Source organism: Drosophila guanche, unplaced genomic scaffold (assembly GCF_900245975.1).
Source record: "Drosophila guanche unplaced genomic scaffold, DGUA_6, whole genome shotgun sequence".
Taxonomy (NCBI): Eukaryota; Metazoa; Arthropoda; class Insecta; order Diptera; family Drosophilidae; genus Drosophila; species Drosophila guanche.
Window position 1 is genome coordinate 528319 of NW_022995764.1, and position 20169 is coordinate 548487.

The 20169-nt window shown below is 42.1% G+C and overlaps 4 protein-coding genes across 5 annotated transcripts; 2 read left to right on the forward strand and 2 right to left on the reverse strand.

Annotated features, from left to right (window-relative positions):
• Positions 1-1514: 1514 nt before the first annotated feature.
• Positions 1515-3855, forward strand: LOC117591060 (lysophospholipid acyltransferase 7). 2 transcript variants are annotated; one of them, XM_034284161.1, is made up of 7 exons: positions 1515-1790; positions 1856-1976; positions 2039-2231; positions 2406-2557; positions 2621-2997; positions 3107-3115; positions 3193-3855. In XM_034284161.1, the coding sequence occupies exons 1-7, from the start codon at positions 1579-1581 to the stop codon at positions 3593-3595; spliced, it is 1467 nt and encodes a 488-aa protein (XP_034140052.1). In that variant the 5' UTR covers positions 1515-1578; the 3' UTR covers positions 3596-3855. The 2 variants fall into 2 exon arrangements, with proteins under 2 accessions (XP_034140052.1, XP_034140053.1); XM_034284162.1 differs by lacking the exon at positions 3107-3115 and having other exon boundaries at positions 1517-1790.
• Positions 3856-4644: 789 nt separating this feature from the next.
• Positions 4645-11276, reverse strand: LOC117591061 (RING finger and CHY zinc finger domain-containing protein 1). Its single transcript, XM_034284163.1, has 5 exons — positions 9987-11276; positions 5777-5938; positions 5557-5715; positions 4990-5268; positions 4645-4931 (listed from the first exon to the last, which is right to left on the reverse strand). The coding sequence occupies exons 1-5, from the start codon at positions 10599-10601 to the stop codon at positions 4812-4814; spliced, it is 1335 nt and encodes a 444-aa protein (XP_034140054.1). The 5' UTR covers positions 10602-11276; the 3' UTR covers positions 4645-4811.
• Positions 11277-12192: 916 nt separating this feature from the next.
• On the reverse strand, positions 12193-13616 carry LOC117591062 (MTRF1L release factor glutamine methyltransferase). Its single transcript, XM_034284164.1, has 3 exons — positions 13321-13616; positions 12726-13246; positions 12193-12666 (listed from the first exon to the last, which is right to left on the reverse strand). The coding sequence occupies exons 1-3, from the start codon at positions 13558-13560 to the stop codon at positions 12426-12428; spliced, it is 1002 nt and encodes a 333-aa protein (XP_034140055.1). The 5' UTR covers positions 13561-13616; the 3' UTR covers positions 12193-12425.
• A 4195-nt stretch (positions 13617-17811) lies between these two features.
• LOC117591059 lies at positions 17812-18405 on the forward strand. The gene is made up of 3 exons (XM_034284160.1): positions 17812-17877; positions 17952-18128; positions 18180-18405. Exons 2-3 carry the CDS (start codon positions 17992-17994, stop codon positions 18403-18405), a joined length of 363 nt encoding a protein of 120 aa, XP_034140051.1. The 5' UTR covers positions 17812-17877; positions 17952-17991.
• Positions 18406-20169: the final 1764 nt, after the last annotated feature.

Here is a 20169-nt window from a genome sequence, read left to right on the forward strand (position 1 = left end):
ATACAGAAGTCTGGATGCAAAATTTGTTGGCTGACGGACAGACAGACATGGCTCTATCGACTCGGCTATTGATGCTGATCAATAATATATATACTTTATGGGGTCGGAAACGTTTCCTTCTGTGCGTTACATACAACCGTTAATCACACAAATACAATATACCCTATTAATCGTCGAGTACCGGGTATAATTATTTATATGGCAAAACAACGTTTGCCGGGTCCGTCTTGTATATATTCAATATATTTCCTAATATATTAGAATCCATTACAAGTAAATCATTTCATATCAACGTCCAGACACAAAACGAGAAGGGAAGTGTGAGACGTTTCTTACGCGTCACAACTTCTATACCCGGCACTCAGTACTACTGCACCTTAGCGGTGTTTTGTCAAATTTTACATTTTTTCTTCGTCTGTCATCTTCATCCACAACACTTCTCACACCAACACGCTCCTTTAGCTCGCCCCCCTTCCCAAAAGCCACACCCTGCAATATCACGGCAGAGGCAGAGGCCGCACACTGCGCGGAGCAGAGTGTGAATGAGAGAACTCTGGGGAGAAATGGGGTGGGTTTAGCCATTGAACAGTTATTTCTTCATTCTGGCTATAATAAGGCGGAAGGGGGCGGGGCTGATTTTTGAAATACACTTGTAACAGCGTGAGCTTACAGTAGTCTGGAGCAGAATTTGGTGGCTCTAGCTTTAATAGTCTCTGAGATCCAGGCGCTCAACAAGACGGACGGACAGACAGACATGGCTAAATCCGCTCGGCTTTTTATGCAGATCAAGAATATATTTACTTTATGGGGTCGGAAACGTTTCCTTCTGTGCGTTACATACATTCACTTTGTGCACAAATACAATATACCCTATTTACTCTTCGAGTACCGGGTTTAATAAAATTTTCCCCGGAGATAGCCGCAACGGAAAATGAGTTCAATTTATATTTACTGTATATCGGTATATAATGCCATAATTAATGAACTTCATCCATCGATTAAATTACATATGTTAAGTTATATTCAAGAATATATGGTTTCGAAAAGTATGCCCATAAGTCCCTGAGGATTTTTCTCTTCTCCGTTGGGATCTTTGCATGAAAATATGTCAGTCTAAGATAAAGTCATTATTAATGCTCAAAAGCAGATGGAAAAGTCGAATTTTAATATTAATGGAATTTGGGTATACAAAGGCACATAACGTTTTAGGCTAATTTTGTTTGTTAACCTTTTTAGTTTTAAATTCAATTTAAAATAATTTCAAGAAAAAGGAAGTCATGAAAACTTGAAAGATGATTTGAATAAAATTATAGTTTTAGAGCTGAGAGTCCTAACTAGCTGGTAATATTAAGCAGAACACCAAAGTCGTGGGAACTGATTTATATTTACAATATATTTTGAATATCTATTATATTTCGGTATATTTCTGAGGGTCGGGCGGTATAATTTACAGATAAATCCGGAATACTTTGGTATTTCGCTTAAAACGTGATTGTTGTTGTTTTTAAACATTTCCACAGTCCCGACGTTCGGTTCGACGTCATCCCTGTCTTCTGGCCCTGCCAAATCAATACAGAAATGAGCATCGACGACGTCATCTATGTAATCTGTCTTCTGGCCTGCATCGGTGCCGGCAACTATGTGCGCGAGGTGCGCGATGAGTCCCAACGCAAGATGATGTCCACGGCATTGGGTGTGCTTGTGGTGGTCATTGTTTCGGGACTCCACAGTCTGCATTGCATTGCCTCCTTGGCCTTGGGCACTGCCAGTGTGCTGCTCGTGCATCCAAGGTTGGTACCCGCATACCGATAAACCGACTCGAATTGTGTTAATCACACTGCGAATTCCCTTGCAGCAAATGCCATTTGGTTACATTTGGAATAATGTTTGGCTACCTGGTGTTTTTCCGGCTGTTTGACTTTTACTGGAGCATTCCTGGCCACACGAACATGATACAAATGATACTTACACTCAAGGTTAGTTGCATAATAATGAACTGATTGCCACCTTGTATTGGATGAATGCTTTTAATTGCCAGGTGTCGGGCATTGCTTTTGAGAAAACTGCCGCCTGGAAGCGTATACGTGAAAAGGACGAGCAGGAGAAGAATGAACAGCGGGATGTAAACAGCGAAAGCCCCATCGAGATCACCGATTACGATCTGGAGCTGCAGCAATTGTCAGCCGCCGAAATAGTGCACTACAGCTTAAATTACATTGGAGTACTAACAGGTAGAGAGTGCATTCATTGTCTCCATGCTCTTTATTGCGTCATGTCTTGGCAACGTCTTGATATCAAAATCCAACCTATTGAGTGGCTGCCTCAATTACTAACAGCGCAAACATTTGCATGGGCATAAGAGCCAGACTAGAAGATACACTAATCTATATAATATTCCTATCCAGGTCCCTACTATCGTTATCGCACCTATAGGGACTACTTTGAAATGCCCTTTAAAACGCATGCCCCGAGCGTTGGTGCCACCATTGAGAAGTTCAAATGTGCCGCCTTCTACAGCGCTTTGTATCTCGCCACCAACTACGTTTGGCCCCTGGACGTAAGATCACACTTGTCCACACTCTATTCTCAAATCAATTTATCTCGGAATCTTCCATTTCAGTACGCTTTAAGCGATGAGTTCTACAATGATCGGTCCTTTATCTACCGTCTGCTGTATGTGTGGCCAACATTCTTTACATTCCGGGCACGCATCTACACCGGTCTCACGCTCAGTGAATGCGTCTGCACAATGGCCGGCTTTGGGGCCTATCCGGACGATGCGAATGCCAACGCTGGCGAGGGACCACGCAAGCGCTACCAGCACTTGAAACGCGATGCGGATAAGCATACGTATAACTTCACAACGATTGTCAATACCCGTGTGATGGACGTGGAACGTTGCTGGACCTTCCGCGAGGGCATGAAGCACTGGAATGTCTGCGTACAGTACTGGCTGGCCGTCAATGTCTACAAGCTGTTCCCCAGCAAGAAGTACAGGTGTGTGTTGCTGGCTCTGTGGCTTCATAGACCACTCTTGTAACTTTATTGCTAGCTTTATTGAATACTCGCTATTGTTGTTGTTCCTTCCATTTGCCACTGATCGCAGGGTTGGCAGGTATTCATCCGTACTGCTACCATTAATAGACTTATCGATTCAGTTTATCCATTAACATGCTCTTAAAATCCTTTTAGAACGGGTGCCACACTGCTCTGCTCGGCATACTGGCATGGATTCCGGCCAGGACACTATTTCTGCATCATGGGCGCTCCCTTCTATGTATCGCTGGAGGACATGTGGCATAAGCTTGTGCGCAAGGATGCCACTGGCCCAGGGCGCACCGTCATCGATGTGCTCTTCTGGATCTTCAAGTGGTTCGCCTTCAGCTACCTAGGCGTGGCCTTCCTGCTCTCCTCATTCGGCAACATTTGGCGATTCTATAGCTCTGTGTATCACATTGGATACATCAGTTGGGCTGCAATGATTGGACTTGGATTTTTCCTGACGACCCAACGGAAGGCAGCACAACGTCGCAGGCAGAAATGCGCAGCTAGCGGCGACACTGCTGTTACAGTGGAGGATAAGAAGGTGCAGTGATTTGGCTACAGGGTTAGCTCTAAAAGGCAGTTCCAAAACGCAAGAACTTACCCAATTACACTACTCGACACGATCCATACCAACCTTTTATACCCGATACTAGAAGAGTAATTCCCTATTAACGAATTTTTAGCGAAAATCTTCCACAGCCACAAATTTGAAGATACAAGATACCTAAAAACGCCATTCATGCATTCATTAGCTTTAAAGCATGCTTAAGTTCATTTCAACCAGATGTAAGATACATAAGTTATGTGAAAGAAAGCAGCGCTACTTACCTTATTCTTAAAAAAACAGTTCTGCCATAAAAAAAAACAATCGTATTTTCAAAAATGTAAAGCCTATCAAAAAAAGTCGGTTTGGTTCGAAGCGGAAAAAAGTTGGATTTTGTCGAGCAGTGTTATAAAGTTTTCCATAAAATCGAATGATATAAAGTGTGCAAACGTCTGGACCCCTTTTAAAAATGCCTGTTATAAACGACACCAATCAAATCAAGCTTGTTTATAAATTATCCAAAGCTATATACATATATTCAAGTGAAATCACACCAATATATCGGACGTTAGCATGTACTGAATATTTCCCGGGCCTTTCTTCCAATTAGTCTTTCCATCCAAATATTTTATTCGGTGCAAAAGATGATGCAATTAATTAGTTTGTAGATAACACTTACAAAACTGTATGTTAACCCAAAATAAACTGAAGACTAATGTACAACACCTTTTCTTTTGATGCTAATTCCTATTAGGTCATCTAGAAACGTTATTCCCTTGTTCCTTTGGATACGTACATAGATCGAACCGGCCTGTTTCATATAATATCCACTACTAATTCTAGCATACCATCCCGTAGTTAGTTTTATTTGTAGCTAATCTTTGGGTTTTTTTTGGCATCCGCGCGTAACAGGCTTCCGCTTGGTGTCTTGGTTTTAAATTAAAATTCGAGTGATTTATTCATTTATCCATTTGCGGTGAAAATTGTTAAGTGCATGTTGTAATTATAATTTTAAAATTATTTGGGGATCCTTTTTTGTGTTTGATGCTTGTTTCATATTCGATACCAGCTCGAATTCGGTCTAAATTCAATGCGTTACGATTTCAGTTTGTGTGCAATAGCAATTTAGTTCGAATATGGGATGGGGGAGGAGGAGGCATGTGGACATCGCAAGAGATTTCCTGTTGCTGTTTGTTGCGTATTGGAATACTGCTGAAGGACATCATGCCGAGGATGGCTCATCGGTGACCAGAGAGAGGCGACGTTTAACATCCTGCGTGGTATTGTACGCACCGCAATGCACACACTTGAGTCCAATGAAATGGAATTTTGTTTTGGAAGTCTGCAACATGGAATATAGATGATAATGCATAAAATTGAAGTAGAGTTTCGTTGCTCACCTTGTGACAATCATTGCAAAAGATGTGCACTCGCTGATTCTCATACTTTAGGGTTACGGGAATGCGATGGGCCTGATCGTCTAGGTACTCCCACAGCGCCGTCATATCGATCAGCGAGGTCTGGCAGGTAGGGCAGGTGTAGTGACCGGAGGCCAGCAACTGATCGAAGCACATCTTGTGTAACAAGTGGCCGCAGTCGGGAATGTGGCAAGGGATGCGCGAGGTGTGAATGTCGCCCAAACAAACAGGACAATGCGACCGAGAGATGTTCTCCACGCACTGGAAAAAACCGACATGCAACACTCGATTACTTATTGATTAAAAAATTCCAATTCATTAAGTTATCTCTTGAACAGTTTTGAAATTTACAACCACTCAACTGAAACGCGAGCGAGCGGGCCACAAAAAGCAATTAGGCAACCGGTTTGGTTTCGGCAAATGAATTGACACCGAATTAGTATTAAAGCTGCCTGCAGATCTCGTTTTATCCACTTTCAAATTGCGCAGAGGTCAATCCACATATAGCTATAAATACTTTAAATTTTGAGAGCAAACATAGACACTCACCCGATGACCGTCAATCTTCAGCTGAATAGGCAGACACATGTTGCAGACTTCGCAGTGAAAGAAATTGTCAGCGCCGCCAATGCGACAGATGCCGCATCCATGGCAATGATATTGCTGCTTGTCCGCATCATCAAATAGATTGCATATAAGGCAAGTATACTGCAGAAGAAGTAGCATAATTAATTCATGAATTGTTTAAAGTAAAGCCCAGTATCTGTACCTTGCCAAATCGGACGCCACAATTCTCGCATTGCTCACGCACTGTTTGCCGCGTGTTGCACTCGGAGCAGATGAGTTCTGTGAGTGTCTTCCGATCGAAATGATGAGTCTCGTTCTCATCGTGGCAGAAGCGGCACTTGTAGAACTTATTGCAGCAGGGTGTCTAGGAGAAATTGATAATGGAAAATTAATCGTAAAACATCAAAATATTCCGCCTTGAGTTTCCACAGTCAAGGACTGTAATTCACAATTCAGTGAAACATCTACTAATTCGAATTGCGTTGCTAACCAAAGAAATCTGCCTGGAAACGGAGTACAAAACAGAGAATGACGTCTGGCACTTCGGGAATCTCAATCATTTGTCGTCAGGTCTACTGGTTCAGCGCTTAGTATTATCATAAACATTGCAATCCCCAGCCAAGGATTCGACTCAACTGCCGCCTGCGTTGTAGGAGTTATGTAACTTTTAATCAAAACACTTGTAAAGATCTCCCAAACCAAAAGCCCAATCCAGTCCCCCAAAAGTCACCCGTGTCGTCGGTTAATTAGATGTTTGCTAATTGATTGCCACCATTGAGAAGTTCAAATGTGCCGCCTTCTACAGCGCTTTGTATCTCGCCACCAACTACGTTTGGCCCCTGGACGTAAGATCACACTTGTCCACACTCTATTCTCAAATCAATTTATCTCGGAATCTTCCATTTCAGTACGCTTTAAGCGATGAGTTCTACAATGATCGGTCCTTTATCTACCGTCTGCTGTATGTGTGGCCAACATTCTTTACATTCCGGGCACGCATCTACACCGGTNATGACGTCTGGCACTTCGGGAATCTCAATCATTTGTCGTCAGGTCTACTGGTTCAGCGCTTAGTATTATCATAAACATTGCAATCCCCAGCCAAGGATTCGACTCAACTGCCGCCTGCGTTGTAGGAGTTATGTAACTTTTAATCAAAACACTTGTAAAGATCTCCCAAACCAAAAGCCCAATCCAGTCCCCCAAAAGTCACCCGTGTCGTCGGTTAATTAGATGTTTGCTAATTGATTCAGCCGACAAATTAACATCATTTGAATATTATAAAGACCAAACGTATTTGTGTTTGTTATGGATCAGGTTTTGGATTTTTTGTCATGGATAAGGCATGGGCCTAAAGATGGATTTAGTTTTAGTTTATCTTTTAGCTGTTATCTTCCCACCCCACGTATTTGTATTACCTTCAAAACCCTCAAGAATTCTAGCATTTGTTCTATTTATAAATATTAAATGTGAGACACATTCAGTCATTCAGTCGTAAGGCTATATCTGTAGCTGTCTGGCACAGCTCTCTACTATCCTGGAGCATTATTAGTAACTTTAAGAACACTTGTTCGTCTCGTATGCTTGCAACTTTGCTCTGATGATAACATTAGAAATACAGAAGAACGGAGTAGAAGCAACATTAAATCCGATTTCTTAGTGTGATATTTCCCATGTACCCCATATACTCTTATACTTACCCCCCGAATAACGAGGAATTTTATTGCTGTCTCTACAAATTTTTTTTTCTCTCTTTATATTTACAATCTGTTTGTTTAAACAATAAGTAAATTGTATAATTAATATTAAATTAGCAGAAATTGCAGTTTTCCAATGAGCCCTGCTATTATATATAACGTCTCTACTAATGATGTTCATATTATTTCTTTCCAGAATTCATTCCCATACATATGTGGACAAGATAAGTTAAGTAAATTAAACGTGCCATGATGAATTGATACAAGATCTCTGGGGATATTTACAGAGTCTGTATTTGAGGGGTAAGTAATTGCCGGGCCGGGCATTGCTCCACTTGAATTCTTAACATTGAGCTTAAGTCCACAGGTATGCATAAATTAATTTAATGCATTGTGTTCGGCTTATAAAAACACATACCCAAATTCATATAAATATTAAGAAGTTTAAACAAACGCATCACAACTTTTATATCCGGTACTCAGTAGTAAACCTTAACGTTTTTTTTCAAATTTTAAATTTTACATGTTTTTACATCTTTCATTAAAAAATAAATCTACATCACTTTTCACGCCAACACGCTTCTTTAGCTCGCCCTCTCCCCTAGTACCGCACACTGCAGAGGCAGCGGCCGTGCAAAAAACAAATAAAAGCTGCGGGACAGGGTGGGTTAATCCACTGGAAATTTATTTATTTATTCTGGCTATAATAATGATCCAATATGATCCCAATCCCAGATCTGATAGATATGGTCATTGCCTGCGGAATGGCGTTTTTAGTATTCTTTTATCTTCAAAATTGTGGCTGTGGGAGATTAGTAGTCTAGTAGCTCATAAGGACTGACTGATGGACAGACGAACAGACGGGCGGACAGACAGACATGGCTCAATCGACTAGGCTATTTATTCTGATCAAGCTGATGCTGATGTATAAAAAACTCCAACATTTCAGTAATGCAAATATTCTCGAACCTACCCACTCGCACGTTGGAAAACTTGTATTCCGGAATATTACGAGTGCTAGTCTCATATATGTATGTAATTCCACTTTCTTTAATACGTGTATCCACAAAAGCAATAAGCAGTTAGAAAAACCCTTTAAATTGTGGAATATTTAGGACAGATGTAGTGTTTGTAGTATTTTTTGAGGGTTTTCTATAGGTAAAGTTCACAGGGAAAGGCTTTATTTCAACGATTATACATTCTTTTTAAATTAAGTAATTTTTAGACATATTTGTAAAGTCTTTAAGCTGCTTCTTTGATTCTAACTTATTATTATTATCCTAATTTCCCTTTAAGAAATAATTAAATTTTTATACCCGGTAGTCGAAGAGTAAATAGGGTATATTGTATTTGTGCACAAAGTGAATCTATGTAACGCACAGAAGGAAACGTTTCCGACCCCATAAAGTAAATATATTCTTGATCATCATCAATAGACGAGTCGATTGAGCCATGTCTGTCTGTCCGTCTTGTTTGTCGGCTAGTTCTCAGAGACTATAAGAGCTAGAGCCACCAAATTTTGGCTCCGGACTGCTGTATGCTCACACTGAAACCAGTTTATTTTTAAAAATGAGGCACGCCCCCTTCCGCCCCCGCAAAAGGGCGAAAACCTCCCAAATCTACAATTTTGAAGATAAAAGAAAACTAAAAACGCCATTCCGTAGGAAATGGCCATATCTATCAGATCACCAAATTGGGATCCGATTGGATCATTATTATAGCCACAATGGAGAAATTAATTTTTAGTGGCTAAACCCACCCTGTCCCGCAGCTTTTGTTGTTCTTTTTACATTCTCTCATTCACACTCTGCTTCTGCTTCACTAGGCCCCTGCCTCTGCCCTCCCCCTGTCCTACAGCTTTTATTTGTTTTTTTTTTGTGTGCGGACGGTGCCTCTGCCTCTGCCTCGAGTCTGCAGTGTGTGGTTCTAGGGAAGGGCGGCGAGATAACGGAGCGTGTTGGTGTGAGAAGTGTTGTAGATGTAGATGACAATGAAACAAAAATTTAAAATTTGACAAAACACCGCTAAGGTGCAGGGGTAGTACTGAGTGCCGCGTATAAAAGTTGTGACGCGTAAAAAGCGTCTCACACGTCCCTTCTAGTTTTGTTTACGGTCGCGTTAGACCCGCATATTTAGTCTATTTATATTGGTATGAAATGAATATTTCGTTATTAATAGAGTGGAGGATATTTATTGTGACATTTCCACAGAGGGAGAAAGAATTTCAAGCCCTTGTAGAAAAAATATTCTTTCAATTAATAAAATATAGAAGATCAAACTCATACTTTGATGGAATACTTATTTAGATTACTTCTGGAGAAGTTTTTCTTTTTTACAATTTTTGTTTGAGAGGTTCCTAAACTTCTGTAAAGCATTTTGGTTTTATTGTTAAAAATATGTATTGAAATTTTTTATGGAATATTTCCTCTATATCTAGAGGATTTTTTGTTTTAGCCGTTAATCTTTCAGATGTTAAAAAACAAAATAACACATATTCATAAGGAATGCACTTTAAATTAATTATATTTTATTATTTACCTCTATTAAAAAAAGTTATCCATCAATTAATGGAACAAAGAAGCTGAGGCCGTTAATTTTAGGCTAAAATTCCACCAGTAATTCCACTATTTGCTTTTTGGCCACTTTTCTTTCGTTCCAAACTTTTTTATGATTAGTTTTTCCATTTATGTAGCCGTGGGACAGAGTGACACTTACCACAAACATGGCCCGCCGCTTATAGTGTGCACATCCAAAGCGCAATGATTCCGGTGTTGTTGGCGTCGCATTGATGCACTTGTTGTTGCAACTACTCGTGGTATTACCGTTGCTGTCGTGATTGCTGCTGTTGTTGTTTCTGCTGCTGCTGTTGGTGAAGCGTGCAATGATACTTTGGTTAGCCTCCGTGGTAGTGGTTTTTGGCTGGGTGATGATGTGACGACGCCAGACAATGGCCGGCGACTCCTCTTCGAGTAGGAGACTTGGCGTGGATTTGGATTTTTGCATTTTTACGTATGTTGAAAAGTCGCTCGTCATGATTGTAGGCGGCATAATCAGCTGCAGACGTTGTTGCTCTTGTTGTTCTGCTGTTGTGGCTGCTGTTATCTGGGAACCAAACAGAGAAGTAGCTGGAGCATCATCAGTAGAAGCAGCCTCCAGTAAGGTCGTCGTGACCGACGCCGCTCTCGACGACAGCTTTGACGATGAATTTAAATTGACTTGATTGGGTTCTTTTGTATTGGTAGATATTTGTACATCAATGCGGTGGTGGTGGCTGTGCTTGTTGTAGCATTCATTGAGAGATATTCGGCGCAGCCACTGGCGATTCTTCATTCTGTTGCAGGAGCACAAAATCGAAATCTAGCTGACATATATTTATATATCTATGCATTGTATCTTTCTCCCTTTCATTTATCTTACGAGTATGTGCTGTTCGTTATTGCTATGCTATATATATAATCCTTATCTATGTCAAATTTTGGGTTGTTAGCATCTGTTGGAAAGCGCCACGAACGATTAATAGGTGTGAGAAAAAGTGTTAGCTGCCAGCTGGTTAAGCAAAGTTTAAGCACATTAAGCAATGCATTAAAGCATAAACACTTGTAAACATAATCCGGCGCACGACCGACTTGACTCTGCAAAAAAACTTTCGCTCTGCTAATATTATGCTTCTGCCTGAAAGGAGGAGGAAGAGGCACAGCCACCACCACTACCATCACCTGCAGCAGCTTTCAGTACTCGCATCTGTGAGAGTGTTTCTTTCTGCCTTTGTTTCTCTGCCTGTGGGTCTGACCCCCCGTCTTTTGTCATTATCGTATTGTGGTTATTCCTATTTACTTAGCCGATAAGAGCATCGCATCATTGTTAAATCTTCTGTTTATTCAGTTTGTTTTTCGCAATTATCAAAAAGGGGAGCACAACCTCGCACCGCACCGCGCCTCACACCGCCAGCGACAAATAAATATTGAAAGTGTGTGAAAATATTACACACGTAAACCAGTCACAGGCCGTCGAAAAGAATACCAAAAGCTAAAATGAAACTCTAAACTTGATTTTCGCTTTTACAAATTATAAATAAAGACACATTTCATGGCTTACGCACACGCACAGTAGACACACAGACAAGCGGTGACAATCGCTCATAGACACACAAATTGCAGGTCGATTAAACAAGACAAACGCATTAAATAATGGTCACGATCCGAATGTAATCGGTTTTTTTAAGTTTTCCAATTCGCGAATTCCAAACCGCCTTCAACATGAAGTTTTGGCAGGGAAATTTTGTGATTTGATTTCTTGTCTAACTTGTTTTTGTTTTAGGCACTTTTTGTTTTTTTTTTTTTGATTCGCATTCGCATTTGCAATCAGCGTATTCATCGCTTCATCGCTTAACCGCTCTTATCGTGATTTTTTCATTGAGTTCAGCCTTTAAATATAAATAAGCTCATTCGTGAATTATAATTTATTGGCCATAACAGATATACTTGAAAAAACACGAACCGAACCACACACTGAACCGCAGCCAGCAGCCAAGCAGCTCTCGGAGCTCGTCAATTGAATTGAATAGCTCCACAGAGACGAAACGGCGACGACGGTAGTCAATATGAGAGATCCGCGATCCGCTTTGAGCCGGCCTCCTGAACGGGTGCTATGCTCAGACTGATGCCCATCAACGCCATCCAGTCGATGTGCCGTCGCCATTCAATGCCCCACCACGCAAAACTGTAGCTCCATGTGCACACATTCTGATGGTACAGTATGGGGCTGGCCGAGGTGAAGTGTATGGTGTATGGTCACATTGGGTCTTAACTGAGCAGAGTCGCCACGCCACTTGTTGCTGCGCGTCCGTTCCCCATACTCAATCCAAAAGCTTACTCTCGCTACGCTTGTGCTTAAAGCACAATGTGCACAATTGAAAAGATCGTTGCAGGATTACAGTGCGTCATATATTGAATATAAAAATGTATTACTATACGTTTAAGCCTCTGCGTGGGCAGCCTACAGGTTGAGTGAATGTTTGTGTGGTCATAAATCAAATCACAGCTAAATTTTTAGGCATAGACTAATCGTAATTGCATTAATTACTTCATAAACAGGTCACTAGCAAAGGCCAAGCCGTGTTTTATACAATGTCCCCAGAACTGTACACCGTAGACTCTAGACCTTCTCAATTTGGACAAATCTCTCGCGCTTATACTGATCGTAATAGCTGCCCACAAAGTTGAGGCGACCCTCGTACTTGAGATGCATTATCGTTTTGACCAGCGGCGGATGTTCGTTGCCCAGCTCCAGCCAAAGTTTGCCGCCGGAATGCAAGTGATGGCAGGCGAGATCAAAGACCAGACGAGCCACCCTCAAACCATCTGAGCCACCATCCAAGGCATTGAGGTTCTCATACCTAAAAAAAAGGGCGTGGAAACCATAGAGTTATACAATCATCCGAAAGCTGAGACTTACACCACCACTTCGGGATGTAGAAACTGAAACTCTTCCGTCTTCACGTAGGGCGGATTTGAAATGATTAAATCGTACTTTTTGTCCTGAAGCGGCTCTGGCAAGTACTGGTCCTCCTCCATGGTGTGATTGTGCACCTGAAAACGCTTCTGAAGACCCAACAGCTTGGCATTCTCCGCGGCCAGCACAGTGGCAGCCTTGCTTCGTTCAATGGCCGTGGCCTCCACCTGAGGCAGTTCGTGCAGCATGGACAGAGACATGGCTCCCGAGCCACAGCCCACCTCCAGCATATTCACATGCTTCACATCCATATAGTTCACAATGACCAGGCGCACAAACTCCTCCGTCTCGGGCCGTGGAATGAATACAGAGGGCGCTGTCTTTAAGGTAATGTCCATGAAATCCCATTCGCCGATGATGTGCTGCAGCGGCATGCGGGCACAGCGGGCCTCCAGAAACCGCTGAAAGTCTGCCAGTTGTTTCGCATCGAACTGCAGCTGGGAAAAGTTGTCAGGGACGGTGTTCTGGAGGGGCATAAGTGAGGTTAGTTTTTGACATCAAATGTCACTTCAATGATCTTCTCTGACTGATACTTTACAAATTTACGCTTCAGCACATGCGACACAATGCATTTCAAATTGAATTCGGTGTCATGGACGCCAGCGTCCTCCAACTTCTGCACCCATCCCTCCACGGCCTTGGTTACGGCAACAAACTGTTTAGCTTGATAGTTTGTTCCACTTCCGCTGGTGATGCTTCTGGTGCTTGTGGCATAATTATAATGCGTGAGTGCGCGCGAGTTCAGGTGGCGCACTGACCGTGTCAAGTTCTTAAACATAATTAAGATTTTATTATCTAATTTATCAACAAAATTTTGACCACTGCCACTCAGTGTGGCCAACTCTTCGGGTCATAAAAAAGCCAAACTACCTTTGAAAGCTTGAAATAGCCTGACAATTTTGATGGAACCTAAAAAACGCTAAGGTATTGAAACGTTATTTTAACAGCAGCATTTCGCAAATTAGAACCAGTTTGGGATTGGGGTGATTCTAATTTCTGATAAGTTCTAATTTCTGGACATTTGTTTATTAATTTATAATAAAACTGTATAGAATTTCAATCATAAACATTTTATTTTCCTTAAAATTAATATTTTAGTCTTAAATTGAACCTTCTTCAGTCATCAACTAACAGCTGACATACATTTGAAAAAGCGTATCAAACGTTTACATGCCGATAAAAGATCAAAAAAATATCTAAGGATGTCAGATGTTTTGAAAAAGCTATAATAAAGCAAAAATATTTTAGAAAATAGGTATAATGGCCGCTACCCGCTATTTTTACAATTTATCCCGCATATGTCAATTAAAAAACGTAGATCTAGTTGGGAAAATAGTACCACGACTCAAATATACCGACAGACCCTCGGAAATATACGCTTGCATTTTCGAAATATACTGTAAATATGCCGTAATCTTAAATCATATATATTCCTCGACTTTGATGTTCAATTTGATTTACCAAGCTACTAAGGAGTCTCAGCACAAAAACTGTAATTTTACTCGAATCATTTAATTCTACACAATAGTAAATGATTTTCATGACTTATCTCTGTTTAAAGGTTAAACAATAAAAGGTTAAAACTAAAAAGGTCAACCAAAAAAATATCGCCAACCGTAGTATGGGCACTTGTGTACCCTATATGCTATCTCTAATATTAAGAATCCATTTCACCAGCTGCATTTATATATAAAAATTATTTTGCCTTAACGTTAACTTTTATCTGCTCTTAACCTTTTTATATGTTTTCTATGTAATATATACCGATCTAGATACATTCTCGGTATCTATTACACTAACGGACACGATTTTTCCTCAAAGCCTGTTATGATCCGCCTTTTTGCCGCCCTGGTCTATCGTTCCCGGCTAGCTCTCGGCACAAACCAAATAGTATATTTATATACGTTATATACGTTATATACGTTTCGATTGTATGAAGTTGAGCGTCGACTATACTATTTGGTTAGTGCTCTCGGGGAAGTCAGGGGTGTTTTCGACCCGATAGCCAGGGGACGGATTTAACAAAAAAAACCTACTTTCTCGCGTGTAACGGACAGATCTAATTTTTTTTTACACGCTTCTACGTTGGCACTCTCCTCGGCGAGGTCAGTCGGTGTTTTATTTGACCATTGCGAGTCCCTCCCATCCATGAGCGTTCAAAATGTTGCACGCTCCCGATTAATAAACATCTGGTTCCACTCTTTCGACCTCTCTCGTCCCACCCAATCTAATAAGCTCTACTCCATTTTCATTTTCTCTTCAAATTTTCAAATATACTTCAACCTTTTTCTATTTTTAATTTTATAACTCTACTTAATTCCTAAAACATTTTCATACCTCGAATGACATTCGCCTTGCGGAATAAATAAATACTAACATAAAAATACTAACATTAAAAAAAAAATACACACGGATTCTATTTTTCTTTTGCCCGAGGTGGCATCCCCAATTTTAGGTAAACAAAGCTGAAAGTGGCATGCAAATTTAAATGATGAACTTAAAAGATTAAGTGTCTGGGCACACTGCAAGCACGTGGGGAAAATAACCTCTACGCCAGGTAAGTATTGGAGCAAAGCTGTAACAAGTTACATATTACGACGTGGCGATTTCCCCCTTGTAAAGGCGGGTGGCCAAATAATTCCCCTCTACCTAAGGGTAGAGCGGTAACTTAAAACCTCAAAAAAAAAAAAGTATTGGAGCAAAGCTGTAACAAGTTACATATTTCGACGTGGCGATTTCCCCCTTGTAAAGGCGGGTGGCCAAATAATTCCCCTCTACCCAAGGGTAGAGCGGTAACTTAAAACCTCAAAAAAAAAAAAAAAATGAACTTAAACTAAAAAGAGTTCTTGTTAGTAGTTATTGCATTGATATGTATAAGTTAGGAAGAAGGGGGTTGGTATTCAGTGAAGGGAGGGGGGGGGGGGGGGGTGAAATAGACTCCGCTTACATAGATTAATTAAACGGATCTAAACGAAAACCTATTCTAACATATTTTTGTTTTTCTCTTTTGTATTTTATTTTATTTTACTTCAGGTGTGACGACTTCTGTTTTGAAATATCAAGTCACACGAAATTACATTTGATAAGTGTGAATTGAGTAAGTGTTCCGGGAATACATGTATAAAGTGCAAATGAAGCTGCAGTGGGTATGATATGTGCATGTGCGATGGGGCTTATTTTCCGTATATCATTTTAATAATAGTGTTAATATGTGTGGCTATTTCTACGTGAATACATGCGGGCTTCTGGTGTGTGTGGTGTGTATGTGATGGGTGTGTAACGTGTGTGATGCGTGGTGCGCTGTGCCGCTGCGGTGTGCGGGGCGCCGGTGCGTGTCTGGTGTCTTCCCCTGGATCTGGCGCTCTGATCCTCCCGAGGTGCTCCGGCCGGGCCAGTCTTGTCGCTGACCCTGCTGTCGGCTCTCTGCGTGGTGTCCGCTGCTGCCGTCTTCTCCTTCCAGCGCCGTCGTCGCCTCGCTTCACGATTGTCGGTTTCGTAATGTTATCTTTTGTACGGTATCCGGTTTCTTGTATCCTTTTTTTTTTCTTACTTTTTCTTTAGGTTGCCGACCGATCTCTCGTACTTCCTTCCGGAAACTGACCCTCTCAATATAACCTGGTAAGTACCGGATCTCTCTCGCTTTTCGATCATACTGATCCTTTGATCTCTTGTAGGCCTCATGCGCATTCTTCCGGACCTCATCGCGGATGATCTCCTGCTGGTCTTGCCTTGCCACAAGTAATACTTGCGCGTCGTTAAGGGCTCCCAGTTTCCTTGCTAATTTGTAGTCCCGCCCGCTGGTGAACATGTGCTGCCCGAACAGCACGAAGTATGGCGACGTGCCAATAGCTGTGTGTATCGCACTCCTGGCCGCACCCTGTATCTCCGGCAACTTCTCATCCCAGCGTGTGTGATCTTCGCTGACATAAGTCCGGATTGCTGCGAGAACGGTCTGATTCACGCGTTCTGCCGCGTTCGCCTGTGGTGCATAATTCCCAGATTTCATGTGAGTTATACTTATTTTGGTCAAGAAGTGTGTAAACTCGGCTGATACAAACTGCTTTCCGTTGTCTGTGTGTACCATTTCAGGAACGCCAAACTGTGCGAAGACCTCTTCATGCAGGAATTGAATTACGGCCGCCGATGTGGCTTTGGGTAAGGCCTTCAGCCAAACAAACCGAGACATGTGATCAAGGACTATCAAGATGACTGCATTCCCCCTTCGGGTTCTAGGATATGGACCCAGAAAGTCGAGGTATATCTTCTGCATCGGCCTTTCGGTTACGGTCTCGGCACCCATCTTTGGACGATTAACTTGTGTCGAGTGTTTCGTCTCTTTGCAGGTATCGCAATCCGCGACATATGCCTTCACCTGTACCGTCATACGGGGCCGATAGTACCATTGCCGCAGTCGCCCCAATGTTCTCGCAACACCTCCGTGCATTGCCCCATCACTGTCGTGTGCTTGCTGGATCAACGATCTTGTCAGCGCCTCCGGGATCCATAGTTTCCACTGGAACTCCTCGAATTCCGGTCGGGCAAATTGTGTACGCCTAAATAGCAATCCATCCTCCACCTTCAGGTATGGAAACATTTCTTCATCAATCTTAACCGCCTCTATCCTTTTCAGGTAGTCCTCGTCCTCGAAGGCTGTAGTCTCAAACTCCAGGAAGTCGATTGCATCTAGATCAAACGGACGCGACAGCATGTCTGCGACGATGTTGTCCTTTCCCTTTCGATGCTCTATCTCGAAGTTGTATGCCTGCAGAGCTAGAGACCATCTCGCCAGCCTACCATCCAGCGCTTTAAAACGCATCAGCCACTGCAAGCTCGCGTGATCAGTGATCACAGTGAATGGCATCAGCTCCACGTACGCCCGGAACTTTTCTATGGCTCTCACTGCCGCTAGACACTCCTTCTCTGGCACACTATAGATTAGTTGTGCGCCTCTCAGCTTCGCCGAAAAGAAAGCAATGGGGTGTTCGGCTTCCTCCTCATCCTTCTGGAAAAGAACCGCACCGATTCCCACATGACTTTATCACACTGGATGAAGAAGTGCTTCTTAAAGTCCGGGTGATGCAATATCGGCGCTCTGGTAAGTGCCTTTTTTAGCTCATCAAAAGAGTCTCGTGCGTCCGTTGTTAGCTGAAATTGTCCTTTTCCTTTCAGGCAGTCTGTGAGAGGGACTGAAATTGTCGAAAAATTCCGGATGAATCGCCGATACCAGCCCGCCGTACCCAAAAATCTCCTGACTTGTCTCACGTTTTTCGGCATCGGTATCTGTACGATCGCTTGCACCTTCTCGGGGTCGGTCCTCAGTGCGCCCTCGCCCACAATGTACCCCAGGTACTTCAGGTACTTATAGCAGAACCTAGACTTTTTCTTTCCTATTGTCAGGTTTGCCGTCTCCAGACACTTTGCGACTTCCTCTAGCAGATTCACGTGCTCCTCAAACGTTCGGGAAATCACCAACAGGTCGTCCAAGTACACAAACACGTGGCTTCGGAGTCGCTGCGGGATTACCCGGTCCATCAGCCGNAAAGCTTTCAATACTTCAGCCCATGCTTATCTTATCTTTTGTACGGGTCTGGCCACTGATTTTATTCTTTTACTTTTTCTTTAGGTTCCCGACCGATCTCTCGTACTTCTTCCCGGAAACTGACCCTCTCAATATAACCTTGACGGCCACGTTTCCTTCTCTTCTCCTTGCCACCTTGCAACCCTTTTTCAGCCTCCCCGGATCCACAGCAGAGGCCGCTGTCTGATCTTCTTCTCCAGCCCTGTCGGTTATCGGCTACTTCAGAAAGCCGTCCATAACAAGCCTAGTACTTCTGCAATACAGATCGAAAAAAAGGGCCGCTAGAAAAATCAGGGATGATATTCGTATGGAACCGATAAGAAATGTCGCGCAAAAACTACTTTCTAGCGGCTGTACGCCAGCAGTAACCAAATAGTATAGTCTACGCTCAACTTCATACAATCGAAACGTCACCGCTGAATGTGCGTCTCGGAGTATCAGGCCTCTGCCAAAGTCCCAGCTACAAGTATTAGTGCGTGTAGAACACGCAGCTAGAAGCCCCAGCTACATGTGTATAAGTGCGTGTAGCCAATGATTTTTAGCGCTCCAAACCGTTTTTTTCTTGATTCACACAGCCACTGCAAGTAATGTATGTGTTGGTGCGCTGACTTTCTGAACTGCGATGGAACGAAAATTCGTTTTGATGATTTAATTTTGTTTTCGGGACTTGGCGTATGAACCTGACCTATCGCAACATGTGCAGAATGAGTGGTGGTGGTTGGTGCCCGGACCCTTGGGGGTCGGAAAAAATAAATATACCAATAAAAGTTGTTATTCTAATTGTATGCTGTCATTGTTTTATATGCACATTTTATACTGCTTTATTCAAAATTGTATGCATATATTATGGAAACGCCTTCGATGCTCGACTTCGTTGCTGCCGTATTATCAACATTGTTACCAAATCCATATTTTACAGACAAATCTTTTCAGATAAATATAAAAACATATTTATGTACAGTGGCGGAAAAAATAATATAAACGCAGGCGCATTCACACTTGAATCCAAGTATTTTGTTTTGGTGAAAGTGGTTAACATCCAAGCAAGTGTGCTTGGTTGCAGGATATTAGGGCTTTATATAGGACCTTCTTTTGGGCTTCTTTCGTAAGTTTTTTTTTAGCCGTGCATCCTGATTTGTGTGAAGACCACTCTTTTGGCTTGGAAAAAAGAATAGAAACGAAGTGTAATCTTTTCCATAACTTATTTTAAAACGGTTTTAATCGAACTATTTCGGTAAAAATTCAAAAACTAACAGCAAAAGAGTATATAAACTAACTTTTCCTGTTGATTCGGTTGGGTTTGCTGTTGTTTGCGTTTCAGTTTGAGCAAGATCAGTTTGGCAAGTCCGGAAAAACCGTGAGTACGCATCAAAGAAAATCATTCGTCGCATCGAGCGCCCCCGTTTCTTGTGTGTTATACGAGGGCACTAACCATATGATTGCCAATTGTCCACGGTTTACACCTCTATCGCCAAATGATCGTCATGTGGAAGCAAAGCGGCTCTTATTATGCCTTAATTGCCTACGAAAGGGCCATCATGTGAAGGATTGTAAATCAGGTCCCTGCCGCACTTGCCGATCGAAGCACCACTCGATTTTGCATTTCGTTCGTCCATCAGAGACATTTCAATCTGTTTCAACGAGTAAAGCCTCACAACAACAACCAAATCATAGCGCCATGGTTGCCTTGTCGTCCTCATTGGCTCAAGTCTTAATCAACCCATAGTCCTTCTGATGCTGTGCTGTTAGCCCCCGTCGTCGTTTTTTTTTTTTTTTTTTTTTTCTCTTCTGGACGTTGATATGCAATGA

Excerpts from the sequence above, each read along its gene's own strand:
- LOC117591061 (XM_034284163.1), bottom strand. The coding sequence starts at position 10,601 with ATGAAGAATCGCCAGTGGCTGCGCCGAATATCTCTCAATGAATGCTAC. Across the intron at positions 5,939-9,986 it reads AGCGGCGGGCCATGTTTGTG|ACACCCTGCTGCAATAAGTT; the intron begins GTAAGTGTCACT and ends AATTTCTCCTAG. Across the intron at positions 5,269-5,556 it reads TGAAGATTGACGGTCATCGG|TGCGTGGAGAACATCTCTCG; the intron begins GTGAGTGTCTAT and ends GGTTTTTTCCAG.
- LOC117591062 (XM_034284164.1), bottom strand. The coding sequence starts at position 13,560 with ATGTTTAAGAACTTGACACGGTCAGTGCGCCACCTGAACTCGCGCGCA. Across the intron at positions 13,247-13,320 it reads ATGTGCTGAAGCGTAAATTT|AACACCGTCCCTGACAACTT; the intron begins GTAAAGTATCAG and ends ATGCCCCTCCAG. Across the intron at positions 12,667-12,725 it reads CTACATCCCGAAGTGGTGGT|GTATGAGAACCTCAATGCCT; the intron begins GTAAGTCTCAGC and ends CCTTTTTTTTAG.
- LOC117591060 (XM_034284161.1), top strand. The coding sequence starts at position 1,579 with ATGAGCATCGACGACGTCATCTATGTAATCTGTCTTCTGGCCTGCATC. Across the intron at positions 1,977-2,038 it reads AAATGATACTTACACTCAAG|GTGTCGGGCATTGCTTTTGA; the intron begins GTTAGTTGCATA and ends TTTAATTGCCAG. Across the intron at positions 2,232-2,405 it reads TTACATTGGAGTACTAACAG|GTCCCTACTATCGTTATCGC; the intron begins GTAGAGAGTGCA and ends ATTCCTATCCAG.